At 40.4% G+C, this 15033-nt stretch overlaps 1 protein-coding gene across 1 annotated transcript; it reads left to right on the top strand.

Moving 5' to 3' along the window:
- Nucleotides 1-2256: 2256 nt before the first annotated feature.
- Nucleotides 2257-12960, top strand: MED6 (mediator complex subunit 6). Its single transcript, XM_040560353.1, has 8 exons — nucleotides 2257-2344; nucleotides 5131-5290; nucleotides 6319-6410; nucleotides 8943-9025; nucleotides 9698-9806; nucleotides 10287-10402; nucleotides 11192-11219; nucleotides 11839-12960. Exons 1-8 carry the CDS (start codon nucleotides 2323-2325, stop codon nucleotides 11967-11969), a joined length of 741 nt encoding a protein of 246 aa, XP_040416287.1. The 5' UTR covers nucleotides 2257-2322; the 3' UTR covers nucleotides 11970-12960.
- The last annotated feature ends 2073 nt before the right edge of the window (nucleotides 12961-15033 follow it).

Genomic DNA, 15033 nt, shown 5'->3' on the forward strand with positions numbered 1-15033 from the left:
TTACCAGATGAACAATTCTTTCCAGCAGTGCTTCAGCTAGTCTCACCATGTAATGGAAGATTTATTGTAAGCCATCAAACACCATTATTTCCAATACAGGAGTCTTTGCTTTTCAGCCCCTCATGCATCCGAAGACATACTTGCTCAGGAGAGGTTCAGAGTCAGCAGGAAAGATGGACAACATGAATAATTTAAGTAGAAGTCAAGTTCCCATTTGCTACTTCAGAAAAATGGTTTGCACAAAAATGTAACGAGTCAGGGCGCAACACACACTCCAGAAAGTTGGCTATTATTTGGCATTTATACTCTCAAGGAGGATTGGTCACAACAGGGATATTTAAATATGCGGTTTAGAATGGCAACCTATCATAATATTGTTTGGAAACACTCTGCTGTGGATAACTTTGGAGAGAAGTGTTTGACCAAGACAAGAAACTGCTAACAATTAGCAGTTGACTGAGGAATGGGGGTCTGCAGTGCATGTGCACATGTGAATTACATGGTGGGAAAATATGTCTACAAAATATTTGCTCAGTAACAAGGACTCAGAAATGACAAAGCTGAAAAGATTAGCTTTGATTTTTAATGCAATTAAAGACTATCACGTGCCATTAAAGACTGTATCATGTGCCAGGTTTTCATGGTTTCCTTCTGCATTCAGAGTTCAGGATAGATGGTGCTTTTCTGTTCAATACTTTGTTTTCTGCCACTGTTTAATTGTGTTTATTTATGCACATTATTTTTTGCACATTAAGCAAATCCTGCTTTGAAGAGGGAATTATTAATTTCCTCGTGACACTCACCACCCCAGCATCATTATGGTTTTTTGAGACGTTAATACATTTATTTTCACAAACCACTCTCAGTTAAGGGACCTGATATCACCCCCCCATTTCAGAGATGCAGCCTCGAGGCACAGAGATTACAAATATCTCATTTGGGGGTTTAAAATGAGATGGATTTCAGAGAACTCAACTTCTCAGAGTACAGAGAATTATAAAACATGCAAAGTATGACAACTATAACTTTATTTGCAGTGGGTGCTCAGCACATCTATAAGTCAGTTCCCTGGTGTGTGTCTCCAACAGATGACGAATGCGATTACTGGACAATTGTAAAAGTTAGAGCTTTGTTAATAGAAGGTAAGACTATATCACTGGTAAGAATAGAGTCTAGCTCTCTAAGGCAGCATTATTTTGCCTTACCTATTTATCTTGTCACTTTCTGTAATGTTCACTTAGTACTTTGACATCTTGCAACTTTGGAAATTGGTAAAACAAATGATCAGCAGGCAGCTCTCCTTCACAAAAAACAATTTCAGTATATTTGCAAGTCATACATCAACTCCAACATATTGAACAAGACAGAAATCTTGAGGGGGGGAGGAATGTTTGTGTGATTCAGTCCATCTCATAATGCATCTGTACAAGAGGATCAGATGAAGAGCAAATAAGCAGCCTCAGTTCTGTTTTGTTCTGTGTTCAGTTTTGGGCCCCTCAGTACAAAAAGGACATCGAGGCCCTGGAGTGTGGGCTACAAGGCTGATGAAGGGCCTGAAACACAAGTCCTGTGAGGAATGGCTGAGGGAACTGGGGGTGTTTAGTCTGGAGAAGAGGAGGCTCAGGGGAGACCTCATTGCTCTCTACAGCTACCTGAAAGGAAGCTGTGGGGAGCTGGGGGTTGGCCTCTTCTCGCAGATAACCAGTGATAGGACTAGAGGGAATGGCCTCAAGCTGTGCCAGGGGAGGTTCAGGTTGGAAATGAGGAGACATTTCTTCTCAGAAACAGCAGTCAGGCATTGGGACGGGTTGCCCATGGAGGCGGTGGAGTCACCGTCCCTGGGGGTGTTCAAGGCAAGGTTGGATGTGGTGCCTAGGGACATGGTTTAGTGGGTGACATTGGAAGCAGGATGATGGTTGATGACCAGAGGATCTTGAAGGTCTTTTCCAACCTTTTATATGATTCTATGATATTCTTCCACCTGCTGAATTTCGCTGTTCACCCTGTAACCCCCTGATAGCCCTTAGGATGGAAATGCGAGGCAACAAGATGCAGGGCAGGAGCTATTCCAGTGCTGTCACCTCCAGACAACATCACCCTGACACCCTCAGCAGCGAACCGCGCCGGCAGTGCCGTGACACCCCTTGGGCAGCCGCGGGCCGCGTCCCCTCCTCGTGGCGGCCTCCAGCCCCACCTGAGGCCACAGCCGGGCTGCCCGCCGCCACCACCGCCATCACCGCCCGGCCTGGCGGGGCGCTCGTCCCGCGGCCGCTGCCCGGCGCCGCTCTGCGCCGCTTCCGGGCCTCGCTGGGGGGCGGCGCCATGGCGGCCGTGGATGTGAGAGGTGCGGAGGGGACGGGGGGACAGGGGGGAGGTCTGGGAGATCGGTGGGGAAAGCCGTGGGACCCTTGCGGAACGGGAAGGGTGTGGGTGGGGGTTCCGGCATGGGGACACAAAGAGAGCGCTCTGGAGAAGGGGAGGTTGAAATGTAAAAGAAAGGTTTCGTCCTAGGCAAAGCGCGGGTAAATTGCTCAGGAGTTGGGAATTTGGGGGGGAAAAGGGGTGCGAGGGCATCAGAAAGGGAAACGGTCTTCTCCGTAAGACCGTCACGTTCACCGCCACCATCTCCGTGAGACCATTTTGGAGTCACTCCAAAAGCCTGCGTGTGGTGAAGTTTGGAGAAGGACCAGGAGCAGACATCCAGGGAAAGCTTGTGAGAGGTTAAATTTGATAATGCTGCGGAGGTTTCCTGCTTTTTTTTTTTTTTTTTTCTTCAAATTCCTACTTAATAGCTTGTGCGGTCCTGTTTGCTGCTCTGACTGCCGCGTGTGAGAGCTGCTGGCTGCTGTGTAGGCAGTCAGTGGCTGGAGCTCTGCAGTGAGCCACTGGTTGGTTTGAGGACCTGCTCTCACAGTTCATGTGTTTTAAGGTCCCTCAAAGTCGTTTATTGTATATAGATCAGTACATTTAGTAGAGCCTACAGCATACTTTTTCAAACTAGCAAGCTATTTTACCATTCCTGTCAATTTGTCAAAGCCAATTGGTGGGCAACCCAACCAAGACCAGTCTGGCTGGGTCTGAGAGCAGTTATGATTTTTGGCATTGAGTACGTGTGGTATCTGAGCCTTAGAGCCCACCCTTATATTCAGTTTTACGACACATTGATCGGTCTGTATCTGTCGTTGTGAGCTCATCTGAGATTCCTTTTGAGAGCAGTCCGTGCAAGCATGAAGAACATTTGAAATTTGGTATGAGGATGTATTATGGCAAGAATGTAAGTGCTTAAGGCTTTGATTTTGTTGGGAAGGAAAGTTTGTCTTATGGTTTTAAATTCCATTTAAGATAATCAATGCTACCACAACTTAAGTGCTTAATAAAGGGTCTTAATAAAACGTTGCTGAGATTCCTTTTTTTTTTTTTTTTTTTAATAGTGAGGAGAGATAATGGTGTATGTGGAATAAAACATGAATGCCTCCTGTTCAGTGAAGTAGTTAGACTGGCAGTTCACAGGTTGACAAGGCAAAATGATGTATTTGTCGTTATCTATACTGCATTTTTTTCCTGGTTTGTAGGGCAGGTAGTGTTACTTTAATACCTGCTCCTCAGAGGAGCTGCTAACAGTATATGAGCTGACATTTTGGAACTGATCTGGCCATCCTTGAACGTGCAGAGTTCTTGCAGAAGTAAAATATTCATGATGGAGTTTTGAGTAGGGTGTTAGGATTGGCAGGTAATGCATGAAAGTGAAGGAGTGGTTCCTGTGAGAAGGGAGTTTCCATTCGTTATTCAGTCTGTGGTGGCTTCTCATCACTTATGTTTTGTTGTTTTTTAATTCTAAGCAATGCATGCCTTTGTTGCCTGCTTTCTCATGTCTTGTGAATTGCTTGCTGTTACCAGAATTTAAATAGCTGAATTTCAGGGTGTCTTTCAGGGTGCCTTTCAGGGTGCCTCGTGGATCTTCAGTGTTAGCAGATTTGTTGACTATAGAACCAGTTGTTGACTCTGGTTTCTTTGGTCTGTCTTTAACTTTGCCAATTCAAGTGCTGAGGAACATAATTCTGCTGTAGTGTGATCGTAAAATTCAAGGACTTAAATTCAGATGTCCCCGCATGTGTAGAAACTTACCTGGCATGTAACGATTTCCATGTTACAGAGTATATTTCATTTATAAAGCTTGCTTTTTCTAAATGATTGTGAATACCTGCATAGTTAGATTTCTGTAAGCCCCACTGAGATATGGAGTAAGTAATTTGCCACGGCGTATTTGGCAAATTACCGTACAATCTGTTGTTTGTGAATGCTGGGAAACATGGGACCAAAGTTAGCATCTTTTTTTCTGTTGTGTTGTTTTTTTGGTTTGTTATAGATTTCACCAGCATCAAACATAACCATTCTTGAAACATAATGGTATCAGATGCTGTGATATCACAGAGATTTATTTTAATAGCATAACATTGTAGAAATGTTAACAACACCACTATTTTGTTTCATTATGTAGATCTCTGTAATGTTTTACTTTTCAGTACCATGGTTTAGGGCTTGGAAACTATTTTTTCTCAGAAATAAACTGTTTTAAATGTTACCAGGCTCAGACTTAGTGTAACGTTTCTCACTTTTTTCCTGCAGTAACAGATTCTAGCTGAGTTCAGTAAATTCAGCTTACCAAAGATCTAGGTTTCATCAGTGCCTTTATTATTCTCTTTACTCAGTAAATGCTGTGGTTCCTAAAATAAATTTATATGATACTCCTAAGTAGGTTTAGTGTGATATTATATGCAATGTATGTTAACCAACTCCTACCAACATATGCATGCACGTGTTCACATGGATGTGTGCACACACCTTGCTCCCATTCTTGAGACATCAAAGGCATACCAGCAGCTAGTAGTGAAGGAAAGCAAAATGCAATAATTAAACGACTATATTTCTGTTGTATACACAGAGCAGAACTGCAGAAGGCATAAAGGATACCAGTTATGATTTGAACTCTGAAATGTATTTTTAATTAGAACTGGCTTGTGTGGGGCTGTGTTCCACCTGCTGTAATCATCAGCTGGTGGCAATTTACTCTTGGAGATGTTTGCTGTGTTCCTGGCTGCTTTGGTACTCATTGTAGGTTTCTATTCCCAGATAACCTCTTGGGAATTTCCTGGGTGGACAGTTCCTGGATTCCAATCCTAAACAATGGGAGTGTGTTGGACTACTTCTCGGAGCGAAGTAACCCATTCTACGACCGAACGTGTAATAATGAAGTTGTCAAAATGCAGCGAATGACCTTGGACCATCTGAAGTAAGTTGCAATTTGGAACTGCTTCCCACTAGTGTCCTTTGTCCCTCCATCCAGAGGCCTTGATAGTTGAATGAAAGCATGCTGGAAACCTCCTGTTCTGTGCTTTGTAGTCCCACTGCTTGCCAGGGAGACCAGCTTTTTTAATTAGAGTACTTAGATGCCTTCTACTTCCTCTCATGCCATCATGCCATTTCAAGGAGTATTGGGTGTGAAGGATTCTAACTATATCCTGAGATTCTAGTAAATCACCTCTTAGAAATTTCTGATTAGGAAAGCTGTCTTCTTTCATTGTCCCAGCTCAACAGAAACTGGGCAATGGTAATGTCTTTAAGCGTTTTTTCTACAGTCAGTAGGGTTTATGTTAGGGGATACTTTGCATTCATAAGTAGTTTGTGATTCCATGTCCCACTGGCTCCGTGCCATAATTAGTACAGAATTCCTCCAAGGAGCTGGCTTTTTAGTACGGATAATAAAAGTATTGAGCGTTGTAAATAAACTGATCACAGATGGTTGTGTAATGGGATTGCAGCATGTGCAAGTTAACTTTCTTTGCAGTTTCCCATCTGCTATGCTGAGCACAAGTGAGATATTTGCGAACTATTTAAAGACTACAATGTGATAAGGAGTGTGCAAGCTGAGGTAAAGTTCATTGGTAAAGCCACTTCTGTTTGGATGTGCTTGCAGAGAGGCTTTCAAGTGAGAGACACAGATGGTCACATCAAACACTGGTCCTTCGTTTCTGTGTTTTAAATGACATCTTTGTGCTAATAGATTGTCATCTTTCTTGCTCGTTATTTGTCTGCTAATGTGTTCAGCTCGGATGTGTCCTGTGTTGCAATTCCCTTTTTATATGCAGGTAGGTTTTAATAGCTAGCTCAGGAAATCCTGTGCCTTTATTTACTGAGCATTATCAATAAGCTTCCAAAGCATGACAGCTTTATCCCTGTACTGCCAGGCCCTTGATAGCTCTTCACATCCCACAGATTTTGCTTTGAGAAAGATTTTTATTTTGGTTGTTTCTATTTCAGCCAGATGGTTGGAGTGGAGTACATTCTTCTTCATGCTCAAGAGCCTATTCTCTTCATTATCCGAAAGCAGCAAAGGCAATCTCCAACACAAGGTAAGGTCACTCGTTTCTTGCCACCCTTGAGAAGGCCAGTCAGTTAATCCCTTTTATCTTCTTCTAATTTGTTTGAGCACTTCTGGCTCCTCTTTTCTGTCGTTATCTTAAATCTAAGTAGAAGGCTAGGAAGCTTTGTATCGGAGGTGGGGTAGAGGTATTATATGTCTAGCAGGGTGACCTCTGGTGTGTTCAGAGCAGGGATTGCCATCTTGTGGTGAAATCTGAAGAGTGCACTGAGAATGGCTGCCCTGCGGTGTAGGTGTTCATACCATGTCCTATTTACATATTTGGCTAGCCAGGATTTTTTGTTTTATTTAAATATGAGGCTAATTATATCATTAGTTTAATTAGAGCTAATCATCTGAAGTGGCTAGTATGTGTTTTTTTAATTTTTTTTTTTTATTTTTGTGGGATAAGAGCTGTGATTTACATTGGTTAGGGAGAGGGATCATTAATGCTTCTGTTTGTGTCATTTTTTCATTCTGCACTATTTCCGCCTTCAGCTGTAGTTTGGGTAGGCTGCTGAGTAGGATCTTGTCAGTGGAAGATGACCTTTCTGAAAAATGACCATGAGATGCTCCAGATACTTGTTGTTGTGATTGTGCTTCTGAGACCTGAGTATTTTTGAAATCATTAGACCTTTCCAAGTTCTGAATGAAATACCTTTGGTTTTTCTCCCCTTTGCAGGCAGCTGGATTCAGTATTCCTTTTTAACCTTAAATTTGTAGTTGTGCATGTGCAATTAATTAAAAAAGCAAACACATTTCAATGTTTTTTGAAGTGTCTTCTCTGTTTACTCCATATACATGTAAAATACTTCAGGTTATTTCAGAGTAAGCCTTACAGAAAAGAAGAGCAGGGTTAATGCTAGTTATTTTCTAACTTTCTTTTTAGTGACTTAGACTCTAAACTTGCATTTTGTTCTTGTATAGGACTTTGAGTTATCTAGCAATGCTTCTTATTTGCGTGTATCAGATAACGGCCTCTTAACATTGTAATTCTGTACTGAAAAAGAACATATGTGATTCCTCCTGTAATGGATTTTCCAGTTGTTTCTTTAATAAAGGTTTTGAATCTAGCTTTCAAAAGGTGCGTATGGAAATGTCTCGCACCCCTTAATTTCCTGTTTAGACACTTCTTAAATCGAGAGTAGATTTGTGGCTTCCACAACAGGGGTGTTCAGACTTCTGCTGTAGTACTAATGTGCTTATGGTGGAACTTAACTGGGACTTCAGTAATGTTTTTCCCATTGTGATTGTACAGTTTGTGCTAGACACCTTGTTTGAATCACATAGTTCCCTGGCTCAAATGTTACCCATATGTTTTATTGTGGTACAAATAGTAGTGTATTTGAGACATGGGAAACTAAATTGTAATGAGTTCACAGCTAGTGTTGAGTAATCAGGGAGGACTAGTGCAGGTCTGTCTTAGGATTTCTGTGTGTTTAAATAAAATACTTTTTTCAAATTCTTTGAGCCAAGACTTTGCCCATTTGAAGTGGTTAAAGTTTTTTGGAAAAAAAATTCAGACCCAATGATTAGGGAGAGTTGTCTGTCCAGGAAAGTAGGCTGCTTGGGTACAGAGCTGTGAGATGGAAAAGCTGCTGTTCTGTGTCTTTCACCACTTCTAAGGAAATGCTGAGAAGGAACTCCTCTTTCTTTTTAGAAGTGGGTACTGGCTGAAATATGCACCCAGTTGCCTTGGTCTGTTAATTAGGGCAGGTGTCCAGGTTTCGTAAAATGCAAGTACTGGAGGAATTGGGTCCTGTCAGTAAAAAGGTTGTGACAGAATGAGTTAAAGCAGATGGAGGGACCAGAACAGACATGTGCACAGGCAAGAGTCTTGGGAATGGGAAGCGGGCAGCATCATGATAGCTTCTCAACTGAAGAATGCTTGGCAGAACGTTATGGAGACAATTGAGATGTTTCTCTGCACCGCAGCTCTAATGAACAAGAATTTTTGGTCCGTTAATAGAGGTTGTTCCAAGCCTGATTTAGCAAATGGCTGCTTTGGAAGATTGTGGGTTTCTTCTTCTTCTTTTTTTTTTTTTTTTTGGCAGAATGCTACTAACTTAGAAAGGCATGCTGTGTACATGCTTAACAGCCATTGGGCTTGGGAAATTTAGCTAACAAGATTGCGCAGGTTGTAGAAAGCTGACCCCAGAAGAATGAGATTTCTTGTTGTTGTGGGTTTCCGCCAGTAGCATAGACTGATGGAACTACTTCCAGTGCAATTCCAGTGCATTAGCTCTGAAAATCCCAACTCTTGCAAGATCAGTTATTTGCTTGCAATAGGAGAGGACTTAAATCTGATGCTTTTCGCTCTGTAAAGCAGATGTTGGGTTTTTCCCCTTATCACCTTTGGGAAGGGTTCAAATAAAGCACCTTTGAGGAAAGACTTAGAAGACGAAACTTGTTGGTGAAATGGATGTTGCAATTTCAACTGTTACTACTGAAATCCAACAAATACACGGTCTTCAGCCAGAGCTTTAAACTGATCCTGCATATCTTTTTTTTTTTCTCCCCACAGTTATTCCATTGGCTGACTACTACATTATTGCTGGAGTGATTTATCAGGCACCTGATCTAGGGTCTGTCATTAATTCCAGAGTTGTAAGTGTTCTGTACATTTGATATATCAGTTTTTATCTGCTTTTATTTTTGATCATTCCCTAGGCTTTTTCAATCCTTCCTTCACTGTACTACAGTATTCTCTCCCTCCTCTCTTCTCCCCTAAATAGTATGCAATAAGTTAAAGCAAATGCCACTGGGTAATATAGTGTGTATTCTGCGTGGAAATGTAAGGTCTTGGAATAGTGCAGTGTGGTCCAGAAGGCAGGATGCATTCCTTAAGGACTAAGGGATTAGAATAACTGAAGGTAGACAATTGGCAGAACATGAGGTTCAAACAATCAAAAGAAAAATTAAGTGACAAATAAATTTGAAACAGTAATTAAACATGTTGAACTTCAGATATTCATGTTAAAGTAATGTGAAATTTCTCTTTAAATTTCACTCAAGTTTGTTTTAATTTCTTCTTTTGTCCTGGTAAACTGCTGGTTTTGCCAGTTTTTATCTGTAAGTTAAGAAAAAAAAGACACCAACCTCAGTCGTACAAGATCCTGTTACAAGGATTACATTCTTGGTCCGAAACTAGCTGTCCGAAGTTTTTCTCAGAACAGAAATGGATATAGAATACTGATTTTAAAATCTATACATAAAAAAATCATACTGTATTTTCTTCCTAAATTTTGAAGACTGCCTTATATTGTCTTGTTCTGAAAGCTCACTGCAGTGCATGGAATTCAGTCTGCTTTTGAAGAAGCAATGTCCTACTGTCGCTATCACCCATCAAAAGGCTATTGGTGGCACTTCAAAGATCAAGAGGAACGAGGTATGATTCCTGGTTGCTCCTGTGTGCCTTGGGAGAGAGGGAGGATAATACAGGGAAGGTGAGAAGGAAGAGTTTGAGGCAATGCATGGTGGTGGTGTAGGGATGAAGTTAAGTGCGTGTTCTGTATGAAGGGTAAGTTGGTGCTCCCTGCCAGGTGGAAGGAATCTTGCTATTCTGTGCTGGTGTGGATAGACATTGAGGCATGGGTGGGAGGTGACAATGGTGAGCTATCTGTCAAGAAAATGGACCCAACTTCAACCCACTGGGAGCCATAATATGCTTTCAGAAGCCAAACCGTTTTGTTTTGAGGTAAAAAAATCATTCTTAACCTGTCTTCCACAAAAAAAAAGGCAGCATATGTCAAAGAGAAAAATGGAGATGAAGTTCAGAGGAGAGACACATACCGATTTGTCGTACAACAGAGTTGCTAAGAGAACAGAACTTCTAATGTAGCTTCCTCTTATATCTTTATACTTGTAGAGAAAGCTAAACCAAAAGCCAAGAAGAAAGAAGAACCAAGTTCTATTTTCCAAAGGCAACGGGTAGATGCTTTGCTTCTAGACCTAAGACAAAAGTTTCCACCCAGATTTGTTCAGGTATGACACTTAAAAGCCACGGTATTACTGTAACTTACTCTGAGCTTAATGTAGTCATAAGTACTTGAACAGCTGAAACTGACAGCAGGAATCTTCTTGGCTTTCTGTGATGGTAATGCAAGCTAGGTAATAAATTTGACAAGGAAGCCTTTGATTTGTGTGTGGGATTCCCCTCTGTAATTACAGGAGTTACCAAGACCTTGGCAAAACTGTGAGGGCAAATTTTATTGTACGCATTCCTTATCTATTTATAGAAGGTCTGTTTTTGTCAGCTATCAGATTTCGCTGCTGCTTCCAGTTTCCTGCTTTGTGAGCTGAATCAATGCACCACAGCTATTGTGTTTTAGTTACTCCATTGTTCTGGATGCCCATTAATCAGCATGGAAATTCTCAGCATTCTGTGAGGCTGTTGTGATTACCTCTGGTAATCTCTAATAGCCCTTTGTTCTATCAAGTCTTCTGGTTGGGAGCAATGAAAATGATTTTTACAAAACTTGGAAAATTGTTTGCTCTTCAGATACTGGGAAGGACGGGCTAACAGAGCATATTTTGATTTAGTTCTTTTCAGCTGTCAGGGGAAAAACAATGTTAAAAAAAATGAATATTGATGTTTAGAAAAATTGATTTTGTTTAAAGTGTATTTAGTGGTGTGTTCAACAGCCCTCCCTTCTACTCTCAACTCGTGTGTAACAGGACATTGCTTGGTGTCTATTCTTAAGCGAATACTAGGAAGGGTCAAGAACTATGGCTTTGATTCCACTGATCTGTTGTTTTTTTCTTCCTCCACAGCAAAAGCCTGGAGAAAAACCTATCCCAGGTAAACTTCTAATATTACCACAAGATTATTTAAAAAAAAAAAAAAGGCTATATGTAGCAGTGTCTTTCAGTTGCTCAGTGAGCTCCTCACGATTTCTACTGAGGTGCTTAGGGATTCTGGCATGGCCCCGCTGTGCAAAGTACTAGGTAAGAGCAGAGCTCTCTGCGGCTGCTGGAGTGAAATTGAAGAAATGAGTATTCTGCTCCCTATCTTGAAAATGTCTTGCCCTTTTCATCTGTACAAACTGTATTGCCTACCAGTCCAAACGCAGGAAATGGTCTTTGAAAGCAGCAGGTAGGGAAAGGGTAAAAGAGGGAAGGAATAGTTTGGTCAGTCTGGCATCCTAGTGATTTTAGCAAAGTGCTACAAGCTTAGGAAAGCATGTGAAGGCTTTTAGGTGATCTTAAGCAACCTCAAAACAGGAAAAGCATGAACTAGATCTCTTCAATACATTCCACTTTTAAAAATCTTTATAGGTATGAGTTTAGTCCATGGTTGTTCTTAAGCCTTTGTAATTAATTTTGTCCCTCTGAAATCAACAATATTTTTTAAGTACTCTGAAGAATATTTTAGGAATGGAAATTGGAGGTTTAACACTGTTTTGCTGTTACTTCTTAAGTGGATCAAATCAAGAAGGAACCAGAACCAGCCCCTGAAGCTGTCAAGCAAGAGGAAAAAGAGACTGTAAAGAATGCTCAGCAGAGTGCTAGCGCTAAAGGACCACCTGAAAAACGGATGAGACTCCAGTGAAGGGAGAAGTTGTTACACGTCTGGATTAGTAGCTGGAAAACAGCAGATTCTTGCTCCCCTATCTTCATATTTAAGCTCTTCAACTAAGACTGACAATTCAGGGATTGAAGTCCCTGTAACAGCTTTTTCTGTAGAAGCCTGTCACAAAAATGTTAATGGCAGGGTGCGAGTTGCCTCAAAGAAGGTGTTTTCAGTTTTTGTCTAATTTTGAATGTTGACTCCTGGGAATGGGTCTTACAGGGATGTATTTTGCGGTCTCCTGAAAGCTACAAACCCCTTCATCCCTTGTGTCTTGGTTTCCTATGTAAAAAGAAAAAACTTTTATTAAAAAAATCTGAATTTTCAGCAAATAAAATCTTGGCTGCTACAATGCCTTTCTTAAATACTTTGTTAGTAGCAAATATGCCATATGTGCTGGCATTTTTTTTTTTTTTGCTGGATATCAGAATATATCATGCTATTTTGAGGAAGGCAAGTTCAACTAAAAGATTTAGGCTGTCCGCTATAAATTGCAGTGCCTTTAGTGTGCTTGGGATAAAGATCGGAAATTTGATAGCTGGAGACTCAAGTCCATGTTATTAGATACCAAACTGCTCTAAGCCTCTGATACGTTCTTGGGCGCTTATTTTACTTGAAGGCTTAGCTAGTGTTTTATAATAAAACCTAGACTTCTGAGGGAGACTTATGATGGCATAAAACAGGGTAAATTGTCCTGCAGTTGTAAGCCCAGAGTGAGAATGTTTACATTTCTCCTTTTTACCACACTGTCACTCAAATATCAATTACATACCTCTTCATCTGTGCTTCTAGCACCTTCTTGCTGCATCTTACCACCTTGATTAGTCATCTGCCTTTTAGACCAGAGGAGTTAGGGCAGTGGAGGAGAAGGATTGCTAACAGTAACGCACTTTGCTACTTAGGTATGCTGCTTACAGAAATCATTTTTTTGGCTTGCAGAAGAAAAAAAAATAAAGCAATTCATTGCAAAGAAGTGACTGTTGGTTTGTTTTTGTTTTTTGTCAAAGTAGCGGAGCAATCCTTGTTTTCTTTTCCCAAATCTGCTTTCTTGCAGTAAATGACAAAAAGGGCTGTACATAGCATATAGAATGTACATAGGAAGGAAGACTAAGATATGCTTAGATTGTTGCCTCAGATTTATTTTGAGGTTATGAGAGAGAGTTTATTTCTGTTTCAGTAACTAACGAAGAGTTCTGACTGGATAGCTATTGAATGATGGAAAGACCCATGTAATTTTTGTCCTGTAATCCACAGCTGTAACAGCAATTACAAATAAGCTGATAGCTGTTCACTGTTGGTGCAGATATTAGACCTAGAATTGATACATCAGCATACTTAAGAGTGATACATAATTAACCTAGTACACGTGGGTGAAGTTTGAACAGCTATTTCTCGAAACATTGATGGAAGTAGATAATAGTTCACACTACCTTAAATCAATATAGATACAGAGAGAGCAGTTATTCTGGAATGCTCCAAACAAGATGGAACTAATTATTTAGGCTTGAATAATTACCAGACAGTGTGAATACACTAAGAAAAGGGTGTTGCTTCTTTCTTGTATTAATTACCTGAAAGGAAGGAGCTCAAGAAGTGCCAAAGCCAATACCTTGTCTACCCACATGGTGGAAAAGGGGACATCTCCAGAAATGAGGCATGAGTGGTGAGGAAATTCAAGAGTCCCTACTGAGTTTTTGATATTCAGGTAAAATTCTTGGAAAGGGCTGTTAAGGCAGTTGAAGTTCTACATGGTTATTCATGTAAGTAAGAACCTGTAAGCTATTTGGAAAAACCTTAAGTCGAGAAGATGACTAGATTGCACTGTAATGAAGATCTAGCTTGCTTTTTTTTTTTTTAAAGGAGAAAAATTAACTACTTTGACGTCAAAGAAAGATTTGAAATTACCAGCAGAGGAAAGATATCTTGCCTATTGCTAAAGGCGTGCCAAAATGGTCAAAAATGGATGCTAGAACACATGGTACAAGAATTCTATTAGTAACTGGGCTTCCCTGAAATAAAGTGTATTGTTGTACAGCTCAAATTCCAGAAAAGGAATTCTGCCAAAGTACAGGGTTTTGAAGAAGGGCAATAATATGAGTAGGAGAAAAAATTCTATGAAATCACTGGTAGGACCAAGACTTTAGTTTCTTAGGAAAGAAAAGACAAATAATGAGTCTGTAAAATTAAATGAGTGCTGCGAAGCAAGTAGGAAAGTAGAGAGACCTTGTTCTGTCTTGCATTACAGGTATACAGGGACAAGCTAATGAAGCTGAAGGGAATTGCGTTTGAAATGAATCATTATACTTCATGCTCAGAGTTTATATTTAGAGATGAGGGTGAAACTTGAGGGGGCAGTCTGTCCTCATGTTTGCCTCCTGTAACAGTGTTTCTGCTTTCTGCAGATGGCCAGGTATTGGCTAGTGTCAGACAGAAGACATTAAAAAGGATGGACTTCTGGTTGATCAAGTCTGAGTTAGTGCCAACATCTTAAGCTATTGAGAGGGTAGAAAATGGCTTCCATGCATGAAAAAGTGAATTAGAATGTGATAAGCCTCTTTGAGGGGAATGATCTCTTCCTGAGAAACAAACAAAATTCAAGAACTGTAAAAAACACAAATTATATTATAAAGCAATGGGGAGTAGTATCAATGAATGTGTCGATTTCTTAGCTATCTTCAGTGCTGGAGGCTTACTGTACTTGGGAGTGAGGAATTGAAATCTTTTCTGATCCTGTTATTTGCTGACAAGATATTCTCAATTTTATCAGTTATATGAGCTTTGATATTAACTTGCTCAAGTGACATTATATCAGTTATTACTGCTAAAGTAATTTACTGTCAAAAAGCTGTTAAACTGTTATCATCTAGTCAGTTACATTTCTCAGTGTATGAGAATCTAAGTCTCTTTTTCTCTCTGGTGTTTTTAGTGTCTCTTGGTTGGAACCTGAGCACTGAAGTCCAAAGTCCTTCAGAGGACACTCAGTATTTGTAAAGCTTATAGATGAAAGGGAAATAAGGAAGCAGTTCCAAAATTTGTACTGTGTGTC

Source organism: Cygnus olor, chromosome 5, assembly GCF_009769625.2.
Source record: "Cygnus olor isolate bCygOlo1 chromosome 5, bCygOlo1.pri.v2, whole genome shotgun sequence".
NCBI lineage: Eukaryota > Metazoa > Chordata > Aves > Anseriformes > Anatidae > Cygnus > Cygnus olor.

Excerpts from the sequence above, each read along its gene's own strand:
- MED6 (XM_040560353.1), top strand. The coding sequence starts at position 2,323 with ATGGCGGCCGTGGATGTGAGAG. Across the intron at positions 6,411-8,942 it reads AAGGCAATCTCCAACACAAG|TTATTCCATTGGCTGACTAC; the intron begins GTAAGGTCACTC and ends TTCTCCCCACAG. Across the intron at positions 10,403-11,191 it reads TTCCACCCAGATTTGTTCAG|CAAAAGCCTGGAGAAAAACC; the intron begins GTATGACACTTA and ends CTTCCTCCACAG.